The sequence below is a fragment of the Populus alba genome, chromosome 6 (genome assembly GCF_005239225.2).
Source record: "Populus alba chromosome 6, ASM523922v2, whole genome shotgun sequence".
Classification (NCBI taxonomy): domain Eukaryota; kingdom Viridiplantae; phylum Streptophyta; class Magnoliopsida; order Malpighiales; family Salicaceae; genus Populus; species Populus alba.
The window spans coordinates 21,322,420-21,347,326 of NC_133289.1; the positions used below are offsets into that span (position 1 = coordinate 21,322,420).

The 24,907-nt window shown below is 36.3% G+C and overlaps 2 protein-coding genes across 2 annotated transcripts; both read left to right on the forward strand.

Moving 5' to 3' along the window:
- The first annotated feature begins 442 nt into the window (after positions 1–442).
- Positions 443–5,960, forward strand: LOC118030843 (RNA polymerase sigma factor sigC). The gene is made up of 7 exons (XM_035035139.2): positions 443–727; positions 1,079–1,239; positions 1,360–1,929; positions 2,016–2,246; positions 4,319–4,459; positions 4,557–4,757; positions 5,091–5,960. Exons 1-7 carry the CDS (start codon positions 634–636, stop codon positions 5,370–5,372), a joined length of 1,680 nt encoding a protein of 559 aa, XP_034891030.1. The 5' UTR covers positions 443–633; the 3' UTR covers positions 5,373–5,960.
- Positions 5,961–7,559: 1,599 nt separating this feature from the next.
- Positions 7,560–22,688, forward strand: LOC118030844 (uncharacterized). Its single transcript, XM_035035140.2, has 22 exons — positions 7,560–8,627; positions 9,906–10,021; positions 11,031–11,239; positions 12,225–12,344; positions 13,833–13,961; positions 14,042–14,167; positions 14,892–14,947; positions 15,030–15,129; positions 15,215–15,332; positions 15,634–15,843; positions 16,175–16,508; positions 17,579–17,672; positions 18,415–18,523; positions 18,901–19,172; positions 19,345–19,472; positions 19,604–19,838; positions 20,178–20,366; positions 20,497–20,786; positions 21,320–21,536; positions 21,632–21,874; positions 22,040–22,128; positions 22,237–22,688. The coding sequence occupies exons 1-22, from the start codon at positions 7,795–7,797 to the stop codon at positions 22,382–22,384; spliced, it is 4,365 nt and encodes a 1,454-aa protein (XP_034891031.1). The 5' UTR covers positions 7,560–7,794; the 3' UTR covers positions 22,385–22,688.
- Positions 22,689–24,907: the final 2,219 nt, after the last annotated feature.

A 24,907-nucleotide genomic window follows, 5' to 3' on the forward strand; every position in this document is an offset into this window, starting at 1 on the left:
CGTTAGTTCAAGAAAACATACTTCTTTTTTGAAAACAACTGAAATTTAAAACTCAAAAGTCAAAAACTATTTTTTACAAGTCATGTCAAACGTACTCTAAAGTCTAAATCGTGTTTTTTACGGTAAATTTTCTTTCTGTCTATACTTCAAAATTTGGAAAATATATGCTAGAAATACCTTTTCTCCCATCACGGCGTTGTGAAAAGCTCCTCCTTTAAGCGCGGTTTTGGGTGGTAGCACTCGTAAATTACTTTTTGACAACACCGGGCCGAACATGTGATTGTGAAGTAGTGAAGAGCTGTGGGTTCAGTCCTGGGCTTATTTCAAAATCCATGTATAAAAGTTTTTGGTGACAGAACTTGTCACTGCCCACATAAATCGAACCCAAATCCAAACTACATATATTTTTAGTTGGGCTGACAGAATAGTCAATAACTGCAACGTCTAACAGATTTTTAGATACCTTTTCCACTTCGTGACACATTTTGGAGGATCAAGAACCGGTGGTGGAGAAATGACAACATGACTTGTGTCCAATTCTGTACACGAATTCTCTTCTCTCCGTCCTGCTACCATCCTTAAGTTCTGATAAGTCCACAAGGACTTGATGGACTCTGATATTTCTCTACCAAAATGGGTGTGGGTTTTAGGCTAACTCCTAAGTGGGGTTCTCCAATGCAGTCTCACTCTGTCACCAATTCTACATCCATGTTCTCATCCTTTTCTGGTGAGTTCATTAGCTTCAGTGTCCTCTTTCACTGTGTCTTAAAGCCAATTCAGTATATAATTCAATTGCATGTAATCATGTAGCTAGCTAAATAGCCCTGGTAATGATGTGGATTTTCATGTGAGATTGGCTTTTAGTACCATGCTAATATCTCTTATTGAAAATGTTGTTGCAATGTTATCATTTGAACTTGAACAGTTTTTTCGTCTACTTGGTTGCTGAGGCTTCACTAGTTCATGTCCTGAGTAATGATAGTTTTATGCAAATGTAGGATATTGATTTTGGGCTGCTGAGATTACAATTTTATGTTAGGCTTCCAATTTAGTGAAATTTTTTTGATTTATTTTGCAGCTAGAGGCATGGAGGCTTCTGTCAACCAGGCAAGGTTGTCTTTTTTGTCTGTTGTTTCCGAAGAGGGTGATATTCTCAACAAACATTCTTTCAAGTCTTTTGCTTGCTCATCTGCAGCACAAAACGTGGAAAATGATTGCTTGCAAATGGAAAGACTGAAGGTTTGTTTTTAGACATTCATCAAGTTGAGGATTACTTAGTATTTCAGATTTGTTCTCATATTATTTTCGTAGCGTTCTTAGCTATTTGATTTCTGACGAGCAAGATCTTCAATCTCACAGATGAATGTGGACAAGACGTCTCATGTTAGCATGAATAACATGATGGGTAATGATAAAGTGTCTGTTGAAGAGGAAATTTCTACCTCACATACACGCTTGGGAGAGCGAACGACATCGCGTTTTAGCTTTTTGTTGGACAATCTTGATACTTTAGAGAAGCTGGTTGCTGACTTGGATGCACTGAAGTTGGAAAGGGACATTTTGCTGCAATTAGGAAGACTTGGAGCTCTAGAATTTTTCAATGCCTGTCTATCAAGGTCCCTTCAAACTTCCAATGTTTTGGACCTGTCTGCTGTTCCTACTGAGAATACAGGAGAGAGTAAAACAGATGGCATGTTAGATGATCACACAGTTAAACCTGTTGTTCGCACTGGGAAAAAGGAAGAAAGAAAATTTAGAAGAGAAAGAGCTGCCCCAGACAACGAAAAAAAAACTACTTCTTTGTCTCTGCCTTCAAAGACTGTCCAAAATAATCTTCAAAAGCCTACCTTTGTGAAAAGAACATCAAGCTCTAGTAGTAGACGATCCTTGATAGCAAGAAATGAGGCAAAAATGACGAGGGGACTCAAGGTTGTACGAACTTCCATAACATATGCTCAGTTTTCTTTTGCCTTTTTTAAAGATTAGCATTTCCATTTCATGCTATAGTGTTTCAGGTGGCTTCAGACTTGGAGAGAATCAGAACAACTTTAGAGAAAGAAACCGGACAAGTAGTCAGTTTAAGTTGCTGGGCTGAAGCAACTGGACTTGACAAAAAGGTGCTGCAGCAGCAATTGCAATTTGGTTGGTACTGTCGAGATGAGCTCATAAAGAACACTCACTCCTTAGTTTTATACATTGCAAGGAACTACAGGGGAATGGGAATAGCCATGGAAGATTTAATTCTGGTTTGTCAACTTTATCTCCATCTTTCTTCACGAATCGAGTAGCATTGTGCATTAAAAAGAATAGCAGCTTATTTATTCTGGGTTCTGAACTAAAACATCTTCTAGATAATTTGAGTAAAAAAAATTCAATTCTGTTTTCCTGATAACTCTTTAGTTTTTTTTAGATCATGAAATATAAGAGATACAATGGCTTTATATGCGAGTAAAACTGAAGACTTAGATTTTTGACAAGGAAATCAGCTCCTCCTCGTACAGAATGACTGAACCTTTGAATATGTAATAGTTTCAAGATCTAGCCAAAGAGATGGTTTAAAGCTATGGCTAGGTTCTTCGTTTGTTTCCATTGAAAAAGTAGACTATGGTGATAACACTATTTTGATACCTACTATCTTTATCTTCTATCTGCCCTTTCCAGAAGTTCTAATAAGGATAACCACTCTTGAACCTCATATGTTAGTTTGGGTTGCCAAAATGTGTGGCAGCTTATATTTTTGATTATTTTCATTTCATTGTCGGTTCTATTGCCAAGTAGGTTACTATATGTAGAACAACCTTAATTCCAACCATCACTTCTAGAGCAAAAATCTCAAGGTGCAGCCAGTTATCACTCTGCAGTAGATGCTTCACTGGAGTTTCTTCGAAAAACAAAAAATAATAAAGGATTTTGCCATTCGTGATGCTACTGGAAGGTCAATTAGACAGTTTTTTTCCTCGATCTTGATAGTAACACACTTGATGGGGATCCTTCTTAGAATCTTGAAAGCTATTAGCTTAAGGCCTGGGATCTCGTGTGGTTTGTCATTGCCTGGTGATCCTGATCGTATAATGTAGAAGGTTCAAGAAGCTATTCTACGGAGAAAGTTGGAACAGAGGCTCAGGAAGGCTTAATTCGTGTTTCTTTTTTTGAAAACCTAGAAGCTACTTTCCTTATTTAGAGTGTAAGAGGTTTAAGGAATTCTCGAAAAAACAGGGAGGCTTCTTCTTGGATTTATGATTTGTAGTCTCAGGTTTTTGTTTGCGCGAAACCAAATCTGACTGTGTTGATGATTCTACATCAAAAGCTTGTGTTATGGAATTGATCTTCCGTTGCTAGAAAATATGTGTTCACTTGGTAATTTTGGTGGTTTAATCCTCATGTGGCAACAGTTCTGCTTTCCATGTCAGTGTGCGAAATCAGATTCTTGTAGGAAGGATGATTTTGTTGTTAGTTTTATCCCTCAAATCCTGAGCATCCCATGCTGCTGTCCCTGTAAGACTCTTGCTGAATTCAGACGATCACACGTGTCTGCAATATGGTTTGCTGCTATCTTGAGTAGCTGTTGTTGGTACTTCCTGTCTGATATATCTTTGGTTCTCCAAGATGTGATTACTTCTATTTTCTAGGTTTTTTGCTTGTAGTTTGCTTCAGTAAGGTTATGAATTTGCTGAGGTAGGAAGGGGTGCTATGACATTGCTGCAGATTTCTGGTGTTCCGTGTTGATTGTGCTGCTGCTCTAATATTTCTGGTGGTCTCTCTCTATGCTGCTGATGATTTTTGGGTTGCTTCACTATGCTTATTTCATTTCGCTTTGCATTTTGCTTTGATGGCTGCAGTTTGCTAATTCAACATCCAATCCAGTTAATAGTTTGACTGGTTTGAGCCCTTTGGATAGTCAACTAGCCTCGGTGATAATTTTTTTGTTTTGAAAAGGTTTATTTTATACAAGGCTTGTTGCTGGCATCTCTTACTCGAGTTCTGAGACTGGAATGCTGCTGCTTGGATCTATGATTTTCTGCTGATTAATTCTAGATCTCTTAGGCTTGTTTTTGGCTGACCATATTTGACTTGGTTGCCTTCCTTTCTGTTCATTATTTATGTGCGGCCTTTTGGCTTATTTGTTACCTGGCTTCCATAACAGCAATTGGCTTATTTTTCTATTAATATATTGCATCTCATTTTATCAAATAAAATAAAAATAAACATGGTCAAGTATTTAGTAGGAAGAAGACAAAAAAGTAAATACTTGAAGATGTGTAAACATTCTCTTGCCTTTAGTTTGCTCTGCTAAAAAATTTCAAGTTCCAATTTTCAGGCTGGAAATTTGGGAGTCTTACAAGGTGCAGAAAGGTTTGATCCCTCAAGGGGGTACAGGTTCTCAACCTATGTCCAGTATTGGATAAGGAAATCTATGTTAAAGATTGTTGAGCGGCATGCTAGAGGGATCCAAATTCCTGTATGTTATTTCTTTTATGTCTCTGAGAAATGGAATCGTACCAGTAAAATCTGGAGTTTCATCTGATAACTGGTTTTCTTGCTCATTGTTTTTCTAGTATGCATTAAGCCGGTCGATAAACAAGATACAAAAAGCTCGAAAAGCCCTCAGCAACAGCCATGGCAGATACCCGGATGACTGGGAGGTTGCTAAATTCACAGGTCTATCTCTGGCTAAAATTGAATCAGCTAAGAAATGTCTCAGAGTCGTGGCTTCACTTGATCAGAAAATAGGAGAAGGTCACCATGCTAAATATTCGGTAAGGCTATCTTGCTTGCATGGCTGTGTGTATCCTGTTCATATCGATATCTTGCATAGTGGGATGCTGTAATGGTAGTTTTAGAAAATAATATAAATTATATCCTAAGACCTCACCTAAAAGGTTAAGCTATTGGATTGAGATAATTCTTTAACAATAGCAGCTCTTGATAACAGTTTAGGTTGGTGCAGAAAGGGTATTCCTATTCATCTGAGTGTAAGAGCTTGATATGAAAACCATTTGAGGCACCCCTGCATATTAATCGTCAATACTTATTTCAATTTATTGAGACTTCCTCTTTGACTCCAAGATGATGTTTGTTTCATGACGCAGGAATTTATCCCTGATATGTCAATTCAGAATCCTGAAGAGGCTGTCACGAGGCAGCACATGAGAGAAGAAATCTATGATCTCTTGCGAGGTTTGGATTCAAGAGAGAGGCAAGTGATGGTTCTGAGATACGGGTTCAAGGACAATCAACCCAAATCACTTGCAGAGATCGGGAGGCTATTCCATGTAAGCAAAGAGCGTGTGAGGAAGATCGAGAAAAAAATCATGATAAAATTGAGGGATGAAGGAATCCGCAGAAATCTGAGTCGTTATGTGATTTTGTAGTCTCGTCTGTACTGCTCCATGCAAAAGAGGCCAGTTGACCTGCCCTCGACGCGCTGATGGCATTGCTATCTCGAAGAGATTCGAAGAAAGCTGCCTGACTGAGTTCGAGTCTCCCGAGAATCCACATTATTCCGTTACAGGTCTTCTAATTAACTCACCAGCCACGCCGACTCCACCTTGCAGTAAATCTTTTACTTGTACCAGAAAGGAAGAACTACATTATACATGTTCCATATTTCATTCTTTTACGCCCAGTTTCTCGGGAGGGGGACGGTGACTGATACATGTATATTTATAGTCCTTCTCGAAGCCACAAACAGTTTATACAGTTCCTCTCGGAGCTATACTTGAGCTCCGAATTTTCGTTAGTACCATGTGCTGTGAAATGTTGGTGGGATGGTTGCCTGGCTGGGGCAGTGTAGGAGAGCTATCAATTTATTTTCTATCTAGTACACGACAAATTCAACATCACTTGGACGGCCATTATATCCAGAAATTCAACACCACCTTCACGTCACTTGTTTTCAAACATAGTTCGAAATGACTTTATGATTATTGCTGATTTGGTTTTGCTCGTTTTTTAGCAGAGTTTTCAGGTTTTTTTTTTAATTTACTGTTGAGTTATTCCTATTTATTTTCGAGTGGAGTTTTGAATTGATTTTATAGTCGTTGCTGATTCAATTCTACTTGTTTTTCAAGTAAAGTTTCTAAATGATTTTTCAATCCATTGTTGGCGATCGCTTGCTTTCATCAGCACTCTTTCTTTCTCTGTGGGACGATGCCGGGGAGGGCATAGCTTTGAGTTGTTTCCATGGTCGTTACTGCCTGGTGATGCTGGCAGAAGCGTAATAAAAACACCAACAAGCATAAAAATGTATAAAATTGGCTGAAACAGGGTTAAAATACAAAGAACCCTAATTTTTTTTTTGTTGGGTTGTCTGCTTTAAATGTAATTATGGAAATCGTAGAAGCTAATTAAAGGTTAGTTTCATGAAACATGTGGTGGGAATAAGGAGAATTTCATGATGAATTCAAGATGTGTGACTTCTGAATATTATTGCAGTAACAATTACCATATGGAAGGAGAAAGTAAAATGAGGTCTCAATTACTGTTATCGTAAGTTTTGGTACATTCTGGTCAAGTTCATATGCTAAACCCCGACCCATTTCCCCCCCTTAAATTACTGTCCTAAGGTTCGTTTGTTTTGCATGAATATTTTATAGATGGATTTTACATTAAAAATATTTTTTTAAATGTTTAGTTTGAAAAATATTTTTCTATAAAACATTTTTTATACAAAATATTTTTTTAACAATTATAGTTATGGCGAGTAGTCATAATAATAATTTTTATTATGACATAATAATGATGGTAAAGAAAGAAGTTGCGGTGAGATGATGATAATAATAATAGCAAGTCGGTGACAATAATGATGAGATGATTGTAATTGTTATGGTTATAATGGTGATAATAATAATAATAATAAATATAATAGTAATAAGATAATTTTAATGGTAATAATCGAAAAGATGGTGATGATCTAATTAAATAATATTATAAATTAAAATTTTATGAGTTGAAAATATTTTATAATAAATAAAATAAATTTAAATATTAATTGTAAATTATTTTATATAAATTAATTTTCTTTCAAAATATTTTATAAGAAACAATAGTAGTAAAATAAAAATATTTTATATTTTTAAAAAACAAACAACACCTTAATGAGTAATATTGAATTAACATTTTTTATTTTCGATTTTTTCCCTTAATTTTTAATATTGCCTTAACGAATTCAACTCATTTTACTGCTTTTGGGCACTACATTCTACGCTCCTTTGTTTCATAACCGCGTGTGAAAACAAATATCAAATCCCAAAGCAACTTATTTGATCGCAAAGGGCCTTAAACCCTTACACGCACTCCTTTTTCTCTACCAGATCAATATTTCAAGCACTTCAGACGCTCTTTCATACGCGTGGAATCCACTAAACCAAAAAATTCGCACACACTCAATCTCATCAAAATAGTCTACATGGCATGTCCCATTGGTCAAATCACTAATCAGCCACCACCGACGAAATACCATCACAATTTCAATCAATAAAAACTCGACACAATTCCAACATGAGGTTCATTTTATCGTACAAATAACCACACCCAATAAAGCGCCCCTCTTCTCTATCTTTCTCTCTCTTCGCATCCTGTCCGTTGTGTACTGTCATTTCCTCTCTCTCTCTCCCTCCCTCCAAAAACCTTTCCACTTGCAGAGAATCCATTTCTAGGGTTTTCAATCGTCTATAAAAAGGGGAAGAAATTGCATCACTTTCTTTGTCACGATGAAATTAAATTCCACAATCCAATGTTTCCATTTACATGCAACTCCTAATTTCTAATTCTAATGTCTTTCACGACCAGTGAATGGCTCGGTTTCAGTTCATTTTCACCTTTATACCCATTTTAATTACAATAATAACCCTAACCACAAACCTTAGAGTTCTCTGTTCGGATTCGGAATCGGGTTCCTTTTCGGTAATTGATTTCGATTCCAATCTGCTCTTCCACCAAGACTACTCGCCACCAGCACCACCTCCACCGCCGCCGCATCCACCGTCGGCATCTTGCACTGACGATCTTGGAGGCATCGGTTCGATTGATACTGTATGTCAAATAGTTGCTGATGTGAACCTCACTCGTGACGTGTACATAGAAGGGAAAGGAGATTTTTATATCCATCCTGGTGTGAGGTTTCATTGCCCTAATTTTGGATGTTCAATAACGATAAATGTCTCAGGGAATTTCAATTTATCAGTCAATTCGTCTATTGTGACCGGGACTTTTGAGCTTGTGGCGAATAACGCTAGTTTTTTTAATGGTTCGGTTGTGAATACGACGGGATTAGCTGGAGATCCTCCCCCGCAAACGAGTGGAACACCACAGGGCTTAGAAGGGGCGGGCGGAGGGCATGGAGGGAGAGGGGCATGTTGTTTGGTGGATAAAGAGAAGTTGCCGGAGGATATTTGGGGAGGAGATGCGTATTCTTGGTCAAGTTTGCAGGATCCGTGGAGTTATGGGAGTAAAGGAGGGAGTACGAGTAAGGAAGTGGATTATGGAGGGGCAGGAGGTGGAAGAGTGAAAATGAAAGTGAAGGAGTATTTGGCTGTGGATGGAGCTATATTGGCTGATGGTGGCTATGGGGGTGTCAAGGGAGGTGGTGGTTCGGGTGGGAGCATACTTTTGAAGGCTTATAAAATGTAATTTACTTGCTTACCAACTCCCTTCATTAATTTATTTTGTGTTAGTTTTATTGTTAGGATTCTGCTTTATTTTGCGATGATATAGGGTTTTTAATTGGTTAATTGGGAAATTTTGGTGGCTGGAGGAGTTGGAGTTTTATGGTTTTAAATCTTGGAAAATAATAAATGAAAAGATTGATTAATGAAAAGGTCGTTAGAAAAGCCTTGTGGAATAATGTAGAGTTCTTAATTTGAAATTATATAGTTTTGGTTGCCGAGGAGATTAGGGTTTAATGGCTTAAGAATTTGGGAAGAATTAATGGAGATTGGTTAATGGACAGCTGATGGACGGCTGGTGAAAGAGTTTTGTGGAAAGTAAGTTGTAATGAAGATAATGGAGTTTAACATTAGCCTTTTTATGGAAAAAGCAAGAGTGTTTAAAGGTTTTAGTTATCCTACTCATTTATGCAATATAAGATGTGGCATCATCTCCGAAGGGTAAATGTGAATCAATGGCCATTTTTACCATAAAATAGACCTAACATATTGCTTTAATTAAACATTTTGTGTTAAATGAAGGGAAGATCTGCTGATTTCCATTCATAGATGTCCTTTCTTTATCGATTACTTGAAAGAATTCAGTGACCGCCTCTCCATTTCGTTATGTTTGTTTACTGTATTATCCAGGCCGGATATAAGTGAATGTTTATCATATAGTGGCCTTGCTTGGTCTACCGACTTTCAGTTTTTAGCTATTCTGTGGCTCTGCTTACTTGATTCTGAAGTGATTTTTAGGAAACTAGTGGATGCTGTTTTGTGCTATCTCAATCAATTGCCAGTATATTTGTGGCTTATGCATTGGATGGCATGGATAGTTGGATAGTTTACTTATCCATACCTGCCTTTAGTTATGATGTTTCTATGGAGAACAAGACTATAAATTCCTGCATGTCAAATGCAGTTACAATTTATGTGCTGGTGGAGAGGGAGTTAACCATACAAGAGTTTGATAACCAAGGCCATCAAATGTACATATATGCTTTGCATCTTTATGTGTCTGTTTATTCATGAATGTCTTGTAACTTAAAAGAATATCTGCATGTGTGTGAGCATCCATGCATGCATGGGGAGTAAGTTTGAGAGGTTGACTTATTTAATATCATATTATCCATGTATTTCTGGTAGACAGCTGCAGTTACAATGTTGACCATGTCTTTCTCAACTTGCATTTTCTGCAGTCATGGTATCACCATTGGGTTTTAATGTCTCTATGATTTATCTCTATTTGAAGAGCAGGACTGGAGGTGGCAGGATTAGTGCATGTGGAGGTAATGGTTTTGCTGGTGGCGGTGGTGGAAGAGTTTCAGTTGACATTTTCAGTAGGCATGACGACCCTCAAATTTTTGTGCATGGTGAGACCCATCATACTTCCTTGTCACGGGTAGATTTTTATGGTGAAATCTTGTGAACAAAATTGTCTGAATAGTAATTCCTGGTTTTAGTTGCCATCACTTGTTGATGCCTTGAGTGGGTGCTTTCCTATTAGAGACTGAAATCTGTAAGTTTAACTAAAAGGTAGTTTGAACATTCATTCATGCTCATAGCATTTGCATTTTTCCTTTTCTATTATGGGAATTGTGTCAAAAGTTCCTTTAAGGTGGTCTTGGAGGTAGGAATCCTCATTTGGGTTTTTTTTCCTTTTCATTTATATATATTATCGATCAAGGAAAGTGATGCCTCGAAACAGCAATGGACTTGAGTATTCTGGCATAATTAGAGAAGGAAAAATAGTACATCCTGGACAAAACATTCCTCATAAATGTCTTAATATACCACACAGTATCCCATTCACTGTTGTAGATGCTGGACAATTATGTTGATTGTTCTGTGTTGCATATGTTAATCTGAAGTACAGAACATGTTGCTCTCTTTGTCATTGTATGTCTTTGCTACCTTTGATGATGTTGTTCATTGTTCCTCATCTTGGTCACCTCTTATCATCTGCTTTTCAATGTGTATATTCTAAACAACACTTGTATTTTTCCGTTCATAGCCTGAGTGCTTTCTTGAAGTCTTTGTCTCTGTTTGTCTTTCTCATATTCATGTCAGCCAAATGTAGTCACCACATGAATGTGAGAGGATGGAACATGGTACTGGGTTTTTAATATTGTTTCTCTCCTGGCCTTATACTTTTGTTGTTCCAAAAGTTTTGCAAAACACTTTTCCTATAATTCAAAATTTCTATTTTGAACGCATTTTTGTTTGGATATAATTATTGGGGTGATTACTAGCTGTGTATCAGATGACTTTAAAAAGTGTGAATGTGAATTGTTTGGAGAGCTTGTCTTATTATGGTTCAATTCAATTGTACTTCTCAATTGGCAAATACTGAAACTTTATGTTCTGTTGTTATGTTTGTAGGAGGGAATAGTCTCGGTTGTCCAGAAAATGCAGGTGGTGCTGGAACTTTATATGATGCTGTTGCTCGGAGCCTTACTGTGAGCAATCACAATATGTCAACAGATACAGATACACTTCTTTTGGAGTTTCCTTATCAGCCTCTCTGGACAAATGTTTATGTTCGAAATCATGCCAGGGCTACTGTTCCATTGCTCTGGAGTCGTGTTCAGGTTGTTTAAATTTGAGTTACGTTTTAGCTTCTATATGTGTGAAAATTTGTTAGCCTTGGGAAAAGATTAGGACCATTTTTTTTTTTGAAGGGGTTGTTGGTGTCATTTAATGGAAATGAATAGAGTGCAGAAATGGGAACAATATTAAGTGCAGAAACATCAATGATCTGAAATTGCAAAGATTAAGAAATTTTATTTTTGAGGGTGGTTGGTGATCACATTTAAAGGAAAAGAATAGAGGGCAGAAATAGGAAGTATCTGAAGTGCTGGTTTTAGAATGTGCAATACTTTGTGTCCCATGCATATGATGATAGGAAGAAAAGATGAATTCTTACTAAAAACTATTTGTGCATGCATGCAGGTCCAGACATATAACCAATTCCTGCATAACATGCAAACATGCATATATCATATATTTCAGCAAACTTTGTTTGGTCCATTTGTCCCACTGTTTGTCAGTTTTCAGCTTTGTAACATCATTCAGGCACAACTATTCTGAAAATTCTTAAAATTGTACTTGATGAGAATGATGAAAAGCATAGAACAATGGTGTTACTGGAAAGTTACAGGAATTCCCACATTGAGAGGCTCGTTTCCATGGTTTATATGTCTATTGTATTCTTGTATATCTGTCTATATAAGATAGCTTGCACTCGCTGTAGGATTTGTTGGAGCTCTAGGTGAAGCTTTTTTATATTTCATTCTTCGTGTCGATATAAGATAGTTTGCACTCTCTCTTGGATCTGTTGGAGCTCTAGGCGAGGCTTTTTATATTTTCTCTTTGGCCCACCTTAGAATTTTGTGAGAGTGGGTTTAAGGCATCAATTTTCAAAGGAGAGGATATATCTCTTGTTGCACTCTTCTGTTATCTTAGTTATCCTTATCTTTTTTTGCCACAATCTTTTGCATTGGGATTTTTGATAATATGCTAAGTATTTTTTTGTTGATATAATTGCATTTGAAGCTAATCCTGGTGAATATGTAGGTCCAAGGACAAATAAGTCTGTTATGCAGTGGAGTCCTAAGCTTTGGGCTAGCTCATTATGCTTCGTCAGCGTTTGAATTATTTGCGGAAGAGCTACTAATGAGTGACTCTATAATCAAGGCAAGCCACAACTATACATTGATTGTGTATATGCATTGATGACTTCATGAATGCAGCAAAAATCCACACTTACTACTGTACTTGTTCAGCCAGCATTGAGGAAAACCCACAACTATACATTGATTGTGTATGTGCATTTCTTTGGTTTCTCTTATAGGAAACAATGAATAGAAAGGAGAGAATATAGGGTAACATAGAAAGAATAAGTAAAAAATGAACTATCATCAATTCTCAATTATCTGTCAACAAAACCCTCTATTCCACACGACAAAATATGGTTCCTCATGTAGATGCTCCCCCAAAATCTCTATTAGACCATAACAATTAGGGAGTGAAGTCCCGGCAATGGAACTCGTAATTAATACTAAATACACAATGATTTATGATAACTAGATGTCCTGGGGAAAAAGAAATAACATAGAATAAGAACTTGAGAAAAGTAAACTCTACAACTTTCATTAAAAGGTAATTTGTTTGAGATCTTCAATTGACCTTGCATCATTCTCTCTTTGTTGGGAAACAAGTTTTGACATGTTCAAGCAGTACAAAAGCTTCCATTCTTCTGCCAATAGCTTGAAGTTACATCCTTGATCCCAACTCCTTTTATCCTTCTCATCTTCAATTGCATCATTAAATGTGTACAGAACATGCTGTGGTGTCTACTGGACCGTCAGGAACCCTAGTATACCAAAAACTAAATTGGTAATAAAATAATTTCTAAATCATAAAGCCCCCAAGCAACCCTAAATTCATCATAACCTGAAGTAACTAGTTTTTCTAAATAAGAAACATATTGTAGTAAATCCTCAAGAAGAATAGCTTTCAAATTTCTGTCAAATTTGTTTGAGAGCTGAAATTGCTTTTACAACACTGGACCAATCTTGGAGATTTCATCACTTCTCAGCTTGTCCATGCCTCAAAAAGAATAGCTTTCAGATTTCTGTTGAATTTGTTTGAGAGCTGAAATTGCTTCTACAGCACCGCATCAGTCTTGGAGATTTCATCCCTTCTCAACTTGTCCATGTTATAGTAATTGACCTGTCATTCTATTCCCCTTTTGCAGGCTCTTGCCTTGCATAATTATGCCTTTGTATGCTCTTTTATGCATATATTACTCTGTCTATGCATGGAAACATCTACATTTTGGTACTGTTTTAGGCTTTGAACTCATTTGTTAATCTTTTATAAAAACTAAAATTTGAAAATCATCTCTAGTATTATTCTAACCTTTTTTAATATGCTTTTTTTCTTAATTTCTAGTGAAATTATGGTTTCATAATTATTGCTTTTAAAATCATCACTTCAATTCTGACGGTATTTTTTTTTCCATATATGTGTCAATGAGAATTATAAGTTTCTGCTTTTTCCACACTCTACCCATGCTTTGTTTAGATTTTTGTTCTGTTATATCTATGTATACCATTTTTTATTTGTGCTTGCATGTAATATGATTTTGACGTGCATGATCATTGGTTTTTCACACATCAGGTTTATGGGGCTCTACGCATGAGTGTGAAAATGTTCTTAATGTGGAATTCCAAAATGATCATAGATGGCAGTGAAGATGTAACTGTTGCGACTTCTTTGCTTGAGGCTAGCAATCTAGTTGTTCTTAAGGTACTTTCTCATTGTGACTGGCATATTTTACTTGTGCTGTGTTTTGCAAATGATATGCTAATCCTTTTTTTGTAAAACAGGAATCATCTGTCATACATTCTAATGCCAACCTGGGGGTTCATGGTCAAGGTCTATTGAATTTGTCTGGATCAGGCAATTGGATTGAAGCTCAACGTTTGGTTCTATCACTTTTTTATAGTATTCATGTAAGCTGTGTTTTATAATAACAGTAACAATTAGTTGTATTGATGGCTTACAAGTTCACTTTGCTTGTTGGTTACTTAGTGGTTCAGTATCTTTGTTTTTTTTTGGGAAGAAAACTGCGATTCTAGCACGTTGAGGTTGTTCTCTTTTCTCAGTTTTATAGTAATTTTTTGCCTGCTGAACTGGTTTGATTTGCAGTACTTGAAAAGTGTTTGCACTGTTTCATCTGTCTTTAGCAGTCATGGCTGCTGGGATGAGATGTATTTTTATTAGGTGCAGTTAATTTCATTAATTCTTACTCAATAGCACATGCCTTTTTTGGATGTTCAATATTTTTGTCAATTTTTAAAAGTCAACAAATTTTTTTTTAGTTTTCCAATAATATCCCATAGCCTTTATTGTATGCTAAAATGAACTTTCAATTTGAATATTCAAATGGACTAGGGTTAACTTTGGAAAGTTTGTGTCAATGTATTAATTGCAATCTTCCTAAAACATTCTGCTCTCGCCAAGTGTATTTCTGAGGGACTGTGGTATGGAGTATTTCTTTTGTGAGAGCTATTGTGGCAATAAGTCTGTTTCTTTCTTTCTTTGTTCTACTGATAGTAATGTTGTTGTAGCCCAGTTCTAATCCCGGAAACCTTTGTTGTGCAATGTTTGTGTGCACATGACCAGTTTGTGTTCTAATTATTAATGACTAATTATGCATTTTTAATTTTTCACAAGGTTGCACCTGGATCTATGTTGCGTGGTCCTGTGGAGAATGCAACAAGTGATGCAATGTAAGTCCATATTTTATTGGATTTTTTTGTTCTCTCTGGTTTATGTTTGAACTTACAGAGTTTTGTGGTTTTACTTCTGTAGTACACCAAGGCTCCATTGCCAACTTGAGGAGTGCCCTGCGGAACTTTTTCATCCTCCTGAAGATTGCAATGTGAACTCATCTCTTTCTTTTACCCTTCAGGTGATCCTTGAATAGAAGTTGCATGTTATAAGGTTTGTAATTTACTTATTCCAGCTTATCTAACTTTTTTCCCCATATATTTCAGATATGCCGAGTGGAGGATATTACAGTTGAGGGACTTATAGAAGGATCTGTTGTCCATTTTAATCAGGCAAGAGCAATATCTGTTCCATCTTCTGGAACAATAAGTGCATCTGGCATGGGTAATACTCTCTTTTTTTTCTTTGTACAATATTTTTTAATGGACATTTGTCTACCCATTTCAGTTTACGCAGAATCTCCTCCCTCCCCACCCTTCCTTGTTCCACCTTTCCCTGCACACACAATAGATTCATTGAATACCCTCGCGCAGACATGTATGCCCACATTTTTTTAAGCTGCATTTTGGATAGTGTGAGAAGACTCGAGTTCATTTGTTGTGTTTGAATAAAGATAAGATAAGTTTGTGTTCACATTGAAGATTCATATTTAGACAGAATTGCTGATAGCATTGTACTCATGTAGGCTGCACTGGTGGTGTGGGTAGAGGTAGTGGTTTAAGCAATGGGATTGGCAGTGGTGGTGGCCATGGTGGCAAAGGTGGGTCTGCATGTTACAATGGTAGTTGTGTTGATGGTGGTGTTTCATATGGTGATGCAGAGCTACCTTGTGAACTTGGTAGTGGAAGTGGAGAGGAAAACTCTTCTGTTTCTACTGCAGGTGGTGGCATTATAGGTAAGCTTGTGCTTTGGATCAATTTATCAGCTAATAACTTTCAGCTTTGTTTTGACATACATATGATGTGTTATCTTTTATCCGTGTCATTCGAAAATGGTCACCTTCTGCATGAAATATGGTAAGGGATCTCTCTCAACAGAGTGATATTTGGATCACCTCTTTCCTGGATATATTAAAAATAATAATATTTGTACATTTTAGCCAGCAACTTTTAACATAGTTAAGTTGCCCATTTGCATTTTAGGGAAGTTGGTTGTGTTTGTGTTCCTTTGCTATTTTACCTTCAAACCGATTCACTCATATTCATTTGGTCTACCTGTCTGGTCAGTAATGGGTTCATTGGAGCATCCTTTGTCAAGTTTGTCTGTTGAAGGTTCAGTCAGAGCTGATGGTGAAAGCTTTAAAGGAATCACTAGAGACCAACTGGTTGTCATGAAAGGTACTGCTGGAGGTCCCGGCGGTGGTTCTGGAGGAACTATTCTTCTGTTCTTGCATACTCTAGATCTTGGTGAGCATGCTGTACTTTCAAGTGTTGGGGGATATGGTAGTCCAAAGGGGGGCGGTGGAGGTGGTGGTGGAAGAGTTCACTTCCATTGGTCAGACATTCCAACTGGGGACATGTACCAGCCCATTGCTCGTGTGAATGGAAGCATCCACACTTGGTTTGTATTCTATATGATCTATTTAAACACTGCATTTTCTGGTGGTGCCAGATAATTCTGATCCACAAGGTTTTCTTTTTCCAAGAAATATTGGAAAACACAATGAGAATTTATCAGATAATATTGATTATTTAATTCATTCTATATTTTGATCATTAGATTTGCCTGATGTTCAAAATTAATTTGTTCTTAATATTAAGTTTTCAAGAGGCTGTTGGAAAAAAATAACTTGAGAATTATGGTTTAGTTTAGTCTCAAAAGTTATTTATTATGAATTGTAATGAAGTTTAGAAGCCATTTTGAAGGAAAGACAAATGTTAAAGAGAAGGATTCAGTGTCTGAAACCACAGGAATTTAAAGACTAACAAGGATGCTGAATAGTTTGGTTATTGAATGGTCAAATAAACAATAATTATGAATTTAAGATATTTAATATGCCTACTTGATACGAGATGTTGAGTGACTGGCTGTGTAATTAAGTGGATGCTGTCCACCTGCTGTCTCAACATAGCTAAAGACACCGGCCAAGATGGTAAGGGACTATATTGCTCATTGATTTTATGAATATATAGTGGGGAATCTGCATACTCACATAAACTTATAGGAAGATATAGTGGGGCTTCTGCATGCACTGGCATAAACTAAAAAGGATGACAAATAGAGCTTCCATGTCATATGCTGAGCTCATTACTGAGAAAGCTTGTATGATCCTCCTAAAACATTGCTCGTTAATGTTTCTGTTAATATTATATTTCAGGCATTGACTGAATGGAAGCTATAAATTGCTGTTTGAGCAAGTATTAGGTTATCTTTGCCATATGCTTTTTCTTGACTCTTCCCAAAGATCACAAATAGCATACTTATTCACCTTTCCTTCAGCCCATCACAAACAGATTTTTATCATTTGTTTTGAGTTCTTGGAGGGACTGAATCCTTTACTAAATGCAGTCTGCCCTCTGCACCTTGAGCATTGTGAATGTATAATCTATGTTGAACTACTGATGTTAATTTTAACTGTTGTCTCTGAGATGTGCATTCTTGATCTGATTGGGTTTCACTCTTCATTGCAGGGGAGGATTGGGAAGAGATGATGGTCATGCTGGGGAAAATGGAACAGTGACGGGGAAAACTTGCCCAAAGGGGCTGTATGGAATATTTTGTGAGGTAGTGTTGTGATTTCTTGACTTTGTGATTTCATCTGCGCATGTCTCTTCTTGAGTTAATTATTGCAGGTGGCATGTCTTATGTTGAGAGTATATGCGTGGGTGTTAGGAATTATAATCTTGTTATCATTGAATATGATCGTATTTGAGAAAATAATGTGATGTTCAATGTCGGTTGCATTTGTAGCAAGGTAAAAAAAATTGAAGGTGAATTGTTAGCATCATAATTTTTACAACAGTAATTGTTTAGGGGCAAAACTAATGTCAGAAGGATGTTCCAAGTGTTAGCAAGTTAAACAGTACATCTTGACTAGGAATAGGGAGAAAAAGAGTAAGATTGAGAGCGTTCCACCCCAGCCCCCACCCCCTTCTCCCTTCAATCTATGCATGCTAAAACCATATGAGGGACAAGTGTGTAAATTGTTGAATTTTCTTTCTTTTCATTCAGTTTGTGCTAAACTAAAACTATTTTGTAACTTTTTGAATTGTGAATCCTTTACAGTATGCTTCAGCTTTCTTTTTACCATTTAAATTTTTAGACCATATAAATGCACCATTCAATCATCTAATCAGAAATAAGGTATCAGTTTCATGACAAATGGTATTAGTTTTTTAGGGAGTTCTGATATGATAATCCTTCTGGTGATAGTTTCAGACATCTCGTTTAAAACAATTATTAACTACTTTAAAGCTGTATTCTACAGTCTTCATTTTCTCCTTCATTTTTTTCTGTACTTCTTCAGGAATGTCCAGTTGGCACATATAAGAATGTATCTGGATCTAGTAGAGTGCTTTGTCATTCGTGCCCTGCTGAGGATCTTCCTCGTCGTGCTGCTTATATTGCTGTTCGAGGTATTTTAAAGCTGGGAGTTCTTAAGTATTTTGCCTGATCTAAAACGACATACCGGGGCGGCTGGCTGCCTGAAACTTGTATAATTTCATAGTAAAATTTAATCTCTGAAATTTTACCATCTCCTAAATTCATCTTTATATGCAAAGGAGATACTAGACTGCTCAAACTTTTTTATTCTATGTCAAAGCAACAAACGTCTGCTAAAGTTGAATTTTCTTGAGATGGACAAATAATTTGGAGGGAGGGGTTGCAAAGGTTCGGGCATGCATGCTTTCACACACAATGCTGGAAGACACCATGCATTTGCAGGCACATGCATTATACTTGTGTTCATAATCCTAAACAGTGCAAATCCTCACTTTGTCCACTTTACCAGGTGGCATTGCTGAAACTCCATGTCCTTACAAATGTGTTTCGGAGAGATTTCACATGCCACATTGTTATACAGCCCTAGAAGAGTTGATTTACACGTTTGGCGGGCCATGGCTGTTTTGTCTTCTTCTTTTGGGTCTCCTCGTCCTCTTAGCGCTGGTGCTCAGTGTTGCTCGGATGAAATTTGTTGGGGTGGATGAATTACCTGGTCCAGCTCCCACTCAACATGGCTCTCAGATAGATCATTCTTTTCCCTTCCTAGAGTCATTAAATGAGGTTTCTCCATGTCTCAGCATGTTAATTTCTGTTCATTTAAAAGTTGTATTTAGAACCCAGCTTAGGCCTTGGATATATCTCCCTTCTCTTGATCTTTATATATATAGAAGAATTTGAAGGGAGGGCTTCACTAGTTTATGTATAGATTGACAAGTTGCGTATCACTTTTCAGGTTTTGGAAACAAATAGAGCTGAGGAGTCTCAGAGTCATGTGCACAGAATGTATTTTATGGGCCGTAATACTTTCAGTGAGCCTTGGCATCTTCCCCATACCCCTCCTGAGCAAATAAAAGAGATTGTGTAAGTTAATTCTCATACTGTTTTTTACAGGAATGGCTTAGTTGGCTCAGTTCTTCTGCCAAACTTTGGGTTTTTGATATCAATTATCATTGCAAAGCTATGTTTTCACCTTATTTATGATGGTCTATCAGATATGAGGGTGCATTCAATACATTTGTGGATGAGATTAATGGTATAGCTGCTTATCAATGGTGGGAAGGTGCAATTTACAGTATAGTATCTGTTCTTGCGTACCCCCTTGCATGGTCATGGCAGCAATGGAGACGGAGAATTAAACTGCAAAGACTGCGAGAGTTTGTTCGATCGGAGTATGACCATGCTTGCTTGCGCTCTTGCCGTTCACGGGCTCTCTATGAAGGGCTTAAGGTTTGTTTGTGTGGTGATTTTCTTTTGCCCATTCACACCACCCATTTTTTCTATTCCTTTTCCCTTCAAAACGTGCATGTCATGTGGCTTACTTTTGGTTCTATTAGTTTCAAATTTTGTTGCACATACATTAAAAGTTTAGCCATTTATTGTTATTGTACATTTTTGTTTGAATATTATTTTAAGTGAATGGAGAGGGTGATATGTTTTATTGTTGTGCATCAATTTGAAACTTTTTTTTTTTAAGGATTTAAAACATGTTTTATGTTCCTTCAAAAGCCTAAGACCTTGTGTAAAAGAATCATAAATATTTGGCTCAAAATGGTCTTTGTTCTCTAGGTAGCTGCAACCTCTGATTTAATGCTCGGATACTTGGATTTCTACCTTGGTGGAGATGAGAAGAGAACTGATATTCCTGCTCGCCTACATCAAAGATTTCCAATGTCTATACTTTTTGGAGGTGATGGAAGTTACATGGCTCCTTTCTCAATTCAAAGTGACAATATTCTTACCAGCCTCATGGGCCAGGTTTGGCATCTGCTTCCAAGAACTCAATGCTAACAAGTTTGTCATTTTCACTTTTAAGGTTAGGGAGCTTAATCAATACGTTGCAGTTTGTAGCTCAAAATTGATTTACCTTTTACCTTATGGCTTGCAGATGGTTGCTCCTACCACTTGGTATCGAATAGCTGCTGGTTTGAATGCACAACTGCGCCTGGTTTGTCGTGGGCGGCTAATAGCAACTTTTCGACCTGTCCTTAGATGGCTTGAAACACATGCTAATCCAGCTTTGAGAAGCCATGGAGTACATGTTGATCTTGCGTGGTTTCAAGCTACTACTTCTGGTCATTGCCAGTATGGACTTTTGGTTCATGCTGTTGAAGAAGAAAGTGAACATACATCTGTTGAAGGCATTGATGGTGCAAAACAAATTGAAGAAGACTCACGGTAATGGTTTATTATGTTTTATTGGGGTATAATTTCCATTTACCTGATTAGCCTCCTGATTTTTTATCCCGATAACCTGTCAATATTAGGAGCCAACTAGTCTGTGTTCACTATGGAAATTCGTGCCAATCAAGTTGTATAATATTGTGGCGGGCTGTCCTTATTCTGCATCATTGCAAGTGTGGAAGTGGTGAAATGGTGACTATATGACAATTTTTCAAGTTTGTCATAAAAAAGCTATAAACCAATTTGTGTGTTATGACAACCAGATTAGAGTATATGGTAGTAGAAAATTTAGACATGCATTCATTGCAGGGGCAGTAAAGAACATGCATGGAATATGAGGTTGTATGACATATACCTTTGTGGTTTTCTATACTAGTACATGTCAATTAAATAACACTTTGACCTTTATGGTGAACTTTCAGCAGATTCTAGAGAAGATAGATGTAAGGTGCACATATTTATAGTTATTTTTGTACGGTTATATCCATGCGTTTAATTTTGAATGTCATTTGACTTGGTTTTTCCAGCCTCACGAAGAACACTAACCAAGAAAATCCATCTGGTCATTGGAGAGAAGAGGTGTTTGTATCCCAAGCCCACAGAAACAGGGACAGCTACATGCGGCGGAAAAGGATTTATGGGGGGATTATAGATACTAACAGCTTAAGAATGCTGGAAGAGAAGAGGGATTTATTTTACCTCATCTCTTTCATAGTTCATAACACTAAACCTGTTGGCCATCAGGTAGCTTTTGTATCAATGAGTTCTGTATGTATTCATTATCTTGTAATTTTACCAGCAATTCAACTTCATCTATGCTCGTTCTTGTCTTCTTGCAGGATCTTGTTGGTTTGGTCATCTCTACGCTTCTTTTAGGAGATTTTAGCTTAGTGTTGCTTACTTTACTCCAGCTGTATTCATTTTCATTGGCGGGTGTCTTTATGGTTTTGTTTATTTTACCTCTTGGCATTCTTATGCCCTTTCCTGCGGGAATCAATGCTTTATTCAGTCATGGACCTAGGCGCTCTGCAGGCCTTGCACGTATCTATGCTTTGTGGATTGTTACATCCTTGATTAATGTCGTAAGTTGCCATATATATCCTCTTGGTCAGACTTTCATTCTTTCATCATATGAGCAACCCAACATAATGTTTGCTGCTAGTTATTCAGTTGCCGAACATGTGCTTTGTTTTTCATCTTCTGTGAAAGGAATAAATCCCTTAACCTTTCCTTTGATTTTCTGCCAGGTGGTTGCTTTTATTTGTGGATATATTCACTATAACAGTCAATCATCTTCGAGTAAGAAGTTCCCCTTTCAGACATGGAGTATTAGCATGTAAGTTGATTCTATAGCTTCCAGAAAGTTTAGTTAATTGGCAAGTTGGAGTGAGAGAGGACTGGTATCACGGTGCCGCACTGATCTCTCTGTGGCGGTTGTGTGCAGGGATGAAAGTGAATGGTGGATTTTTCCAGCTGGACTGGTTGTGTGTAAAATCTTACAGTCCCAACTTATTAATTGGCACGTTGCAAATCTGGAGATTCAAGACCGCTCACTGTATAGTAACGATTTTGAGCTATTCTGGCAGTCATGATAATATGTCAAAGACATATTCCACATTGACAATGAAGGTTCCTTTTCTTCTCCTTTTGTATGCTTTTTGAGAGCACTAGGCAAATGGCTGACACAGATGTAGGAATAGAAAATAGAAAGAAAAAAAAATATAAATAGCGTGAACACTCGTTGTAATTTATTTTGGAATTGTAGCTGCATTTTCTCGTCATTTTGCCCCGTAGAGTTCAATGTAAATATGAAGGGGTAATACCCTTTCGTTATTGTATTCAGTTTGTATATGTGCTGATCTCTAATACCATAAAGCTCTATCGGATTTCTCACCAGCTTAGCTTTAATGTGATGGAAAAGCTATGCTCGTGTTGTCTTCCGGATAGAAAATAACCAGAACTCGAAATGGTTAAAGGAGAAGGCCAAAAATTAACCGGACGGATGAAATTCCGTTTTTGTTCGTCTTCAAGGTAGCCGATAGGCAAAATTCCTTGCCTTCATAGGAGGTGCAGAAGGTACGTGGTCCGGATCGTTTTATATGAATTTATTTCGCCTAGTATTCTGCTTTAAAAATCTCTGTACTTTCCATTTCTAACTCATCATCGGATCCTCTTTACTTCTTCTTTTGACGTGCTTTTGAAAAAACATTATTATTTGTTTGTTTTCAATTATTTATTTTATGATTTTGATGGACTAATGTTTTTTTAAAAATATTATTTTAATATATTTCTAAATAAAAATCATTCTAAAAAGAACTATTATTATAATTTCAAAATGCTATGCACAGCAATTTTTTGTACCCTGGTAGGGGATATGTCTAGAATCTTTTCATATGAATATGTTTTTTTCAGTGTTGTGCTTTTAAAATTTTTGCAACTTTCCTTTCTATCCCGTCATAAGATCTGAACTATTAATATAAGTGAATTTTTTCCTTTAAATTTAAAAACTAAAAAATATAATAGAAAAAAATTATGAGCAGGGAGAAAAATTCGATCAACAATACCAGCAAATAAAATCTCCTATAATAAGAAATATATATATATAAAGTTCCATAAATGGTTTGGGAGATATAGTGTAGATTTGTTGTTTAAAAATGTGTTTTAAAATTAATTTTGTGTTGAGATGGTTGAGGGCATAGTTTTAAGATCCGGTCTGATTTAAGGCTCGGGTTTTGACCAGGTTGGCCGGGTTAATTTTTTTTAAAAAATCAAAATGATATCGTTTTAGTTAAAAAAAAAAAAAAAAAAAAAGTAAAAGTCAATGGGTTTGAGATCGGATTTTGACCAGGTCATGTCGGGTTAATCGGATTGCCAGGTCAACTTATCGGGTTAGCTGGGTTACATCGAGTTTTGCATTTCTTTGTTTTTTTTCAATCTAATCCGATTCTAGTTCCAAGTCAGTTGGATTGAGAGTCGATTTGTCGGGTCAGGTTGGGTTTTTCAAAACTATGATTGAGGGGAATATTTTTCAACATGACCTTGCGAAAAAGTGAATTGCCCATCTATAAAAACTCTTAACGATATGATTGACACATCGTCCAGTTATAGTCCAGCCTAGAAGTTTTTGTTTTTCATTTCAAACCTAAATCTTATATTATCTCTCTCTTTTTTTCAAGTATTTATTTAATATTCTTTTATTTTTTAAATGTACTTCTATAAAATAATTTTATAAGTGTAAATATATCACATATTTTTCTTTTTCATTCCATCATATAAAATGATAGAAAAGAATTAAACAAAATAATAAATGTCATTGAAAGGAGAAAAACTCGATATATTAAAAAAAAAAAAAAACAATGCACGAGAAAACCGTGTTAGGTTAGATATTATATGTAAGCTGGCACATAAAGATGAAGAAATACTTAGTTCGTAAGAGATTTTATAAAATAAAGAAAAATATATAGTATTATATATATATATATATTGTAATTTACATTAAAAAATAAAAGAAACACCTAAATCAAATTCACGATTTATTCTTTGGCAGTGTAAAAGAGAAACTATTTCTAAATGTGAAATTATTGAAAAGTAAAACAGGCATGGTATAGTGAAATTAGCCCTTCAAGCATAAGTTACACCATTTTCTTCTTATAAATTGGGAATATAATGTTTTTTATTTTTATTTTTGATATTGTCTCTAGCCAATAAAAAAGAAAACAAAATAATTTAAAAAGATTTCTTGATCCGCCACGGCTTTCAAGTTCATTTTAGTAGAGTTGAATTCTGCTGTGTCTTTGACTGGGCATCTTCGGGAAAAAACCACTTCTAATCTCCCTGCAAGATCCCAACACACTCCATTCATATCCTAAAACATATGCCTTACCAGCTCATAACCCTAACACTGTTCTTGCTATAAAAAAAAAAAAATATCTATAGATCAGATCCAACTTGAAAATTATAGACATGTCAGATTCCACTATAAAACTTTTTATAACAACCAGTGGCTAAGTTTATATATATATATATATATATATATATATATATATATATAAATTATAGTTTTTTTTAATAAATTTAGTGAATTTATGCAAAAGCTAATTATTGTTAAATTTTTA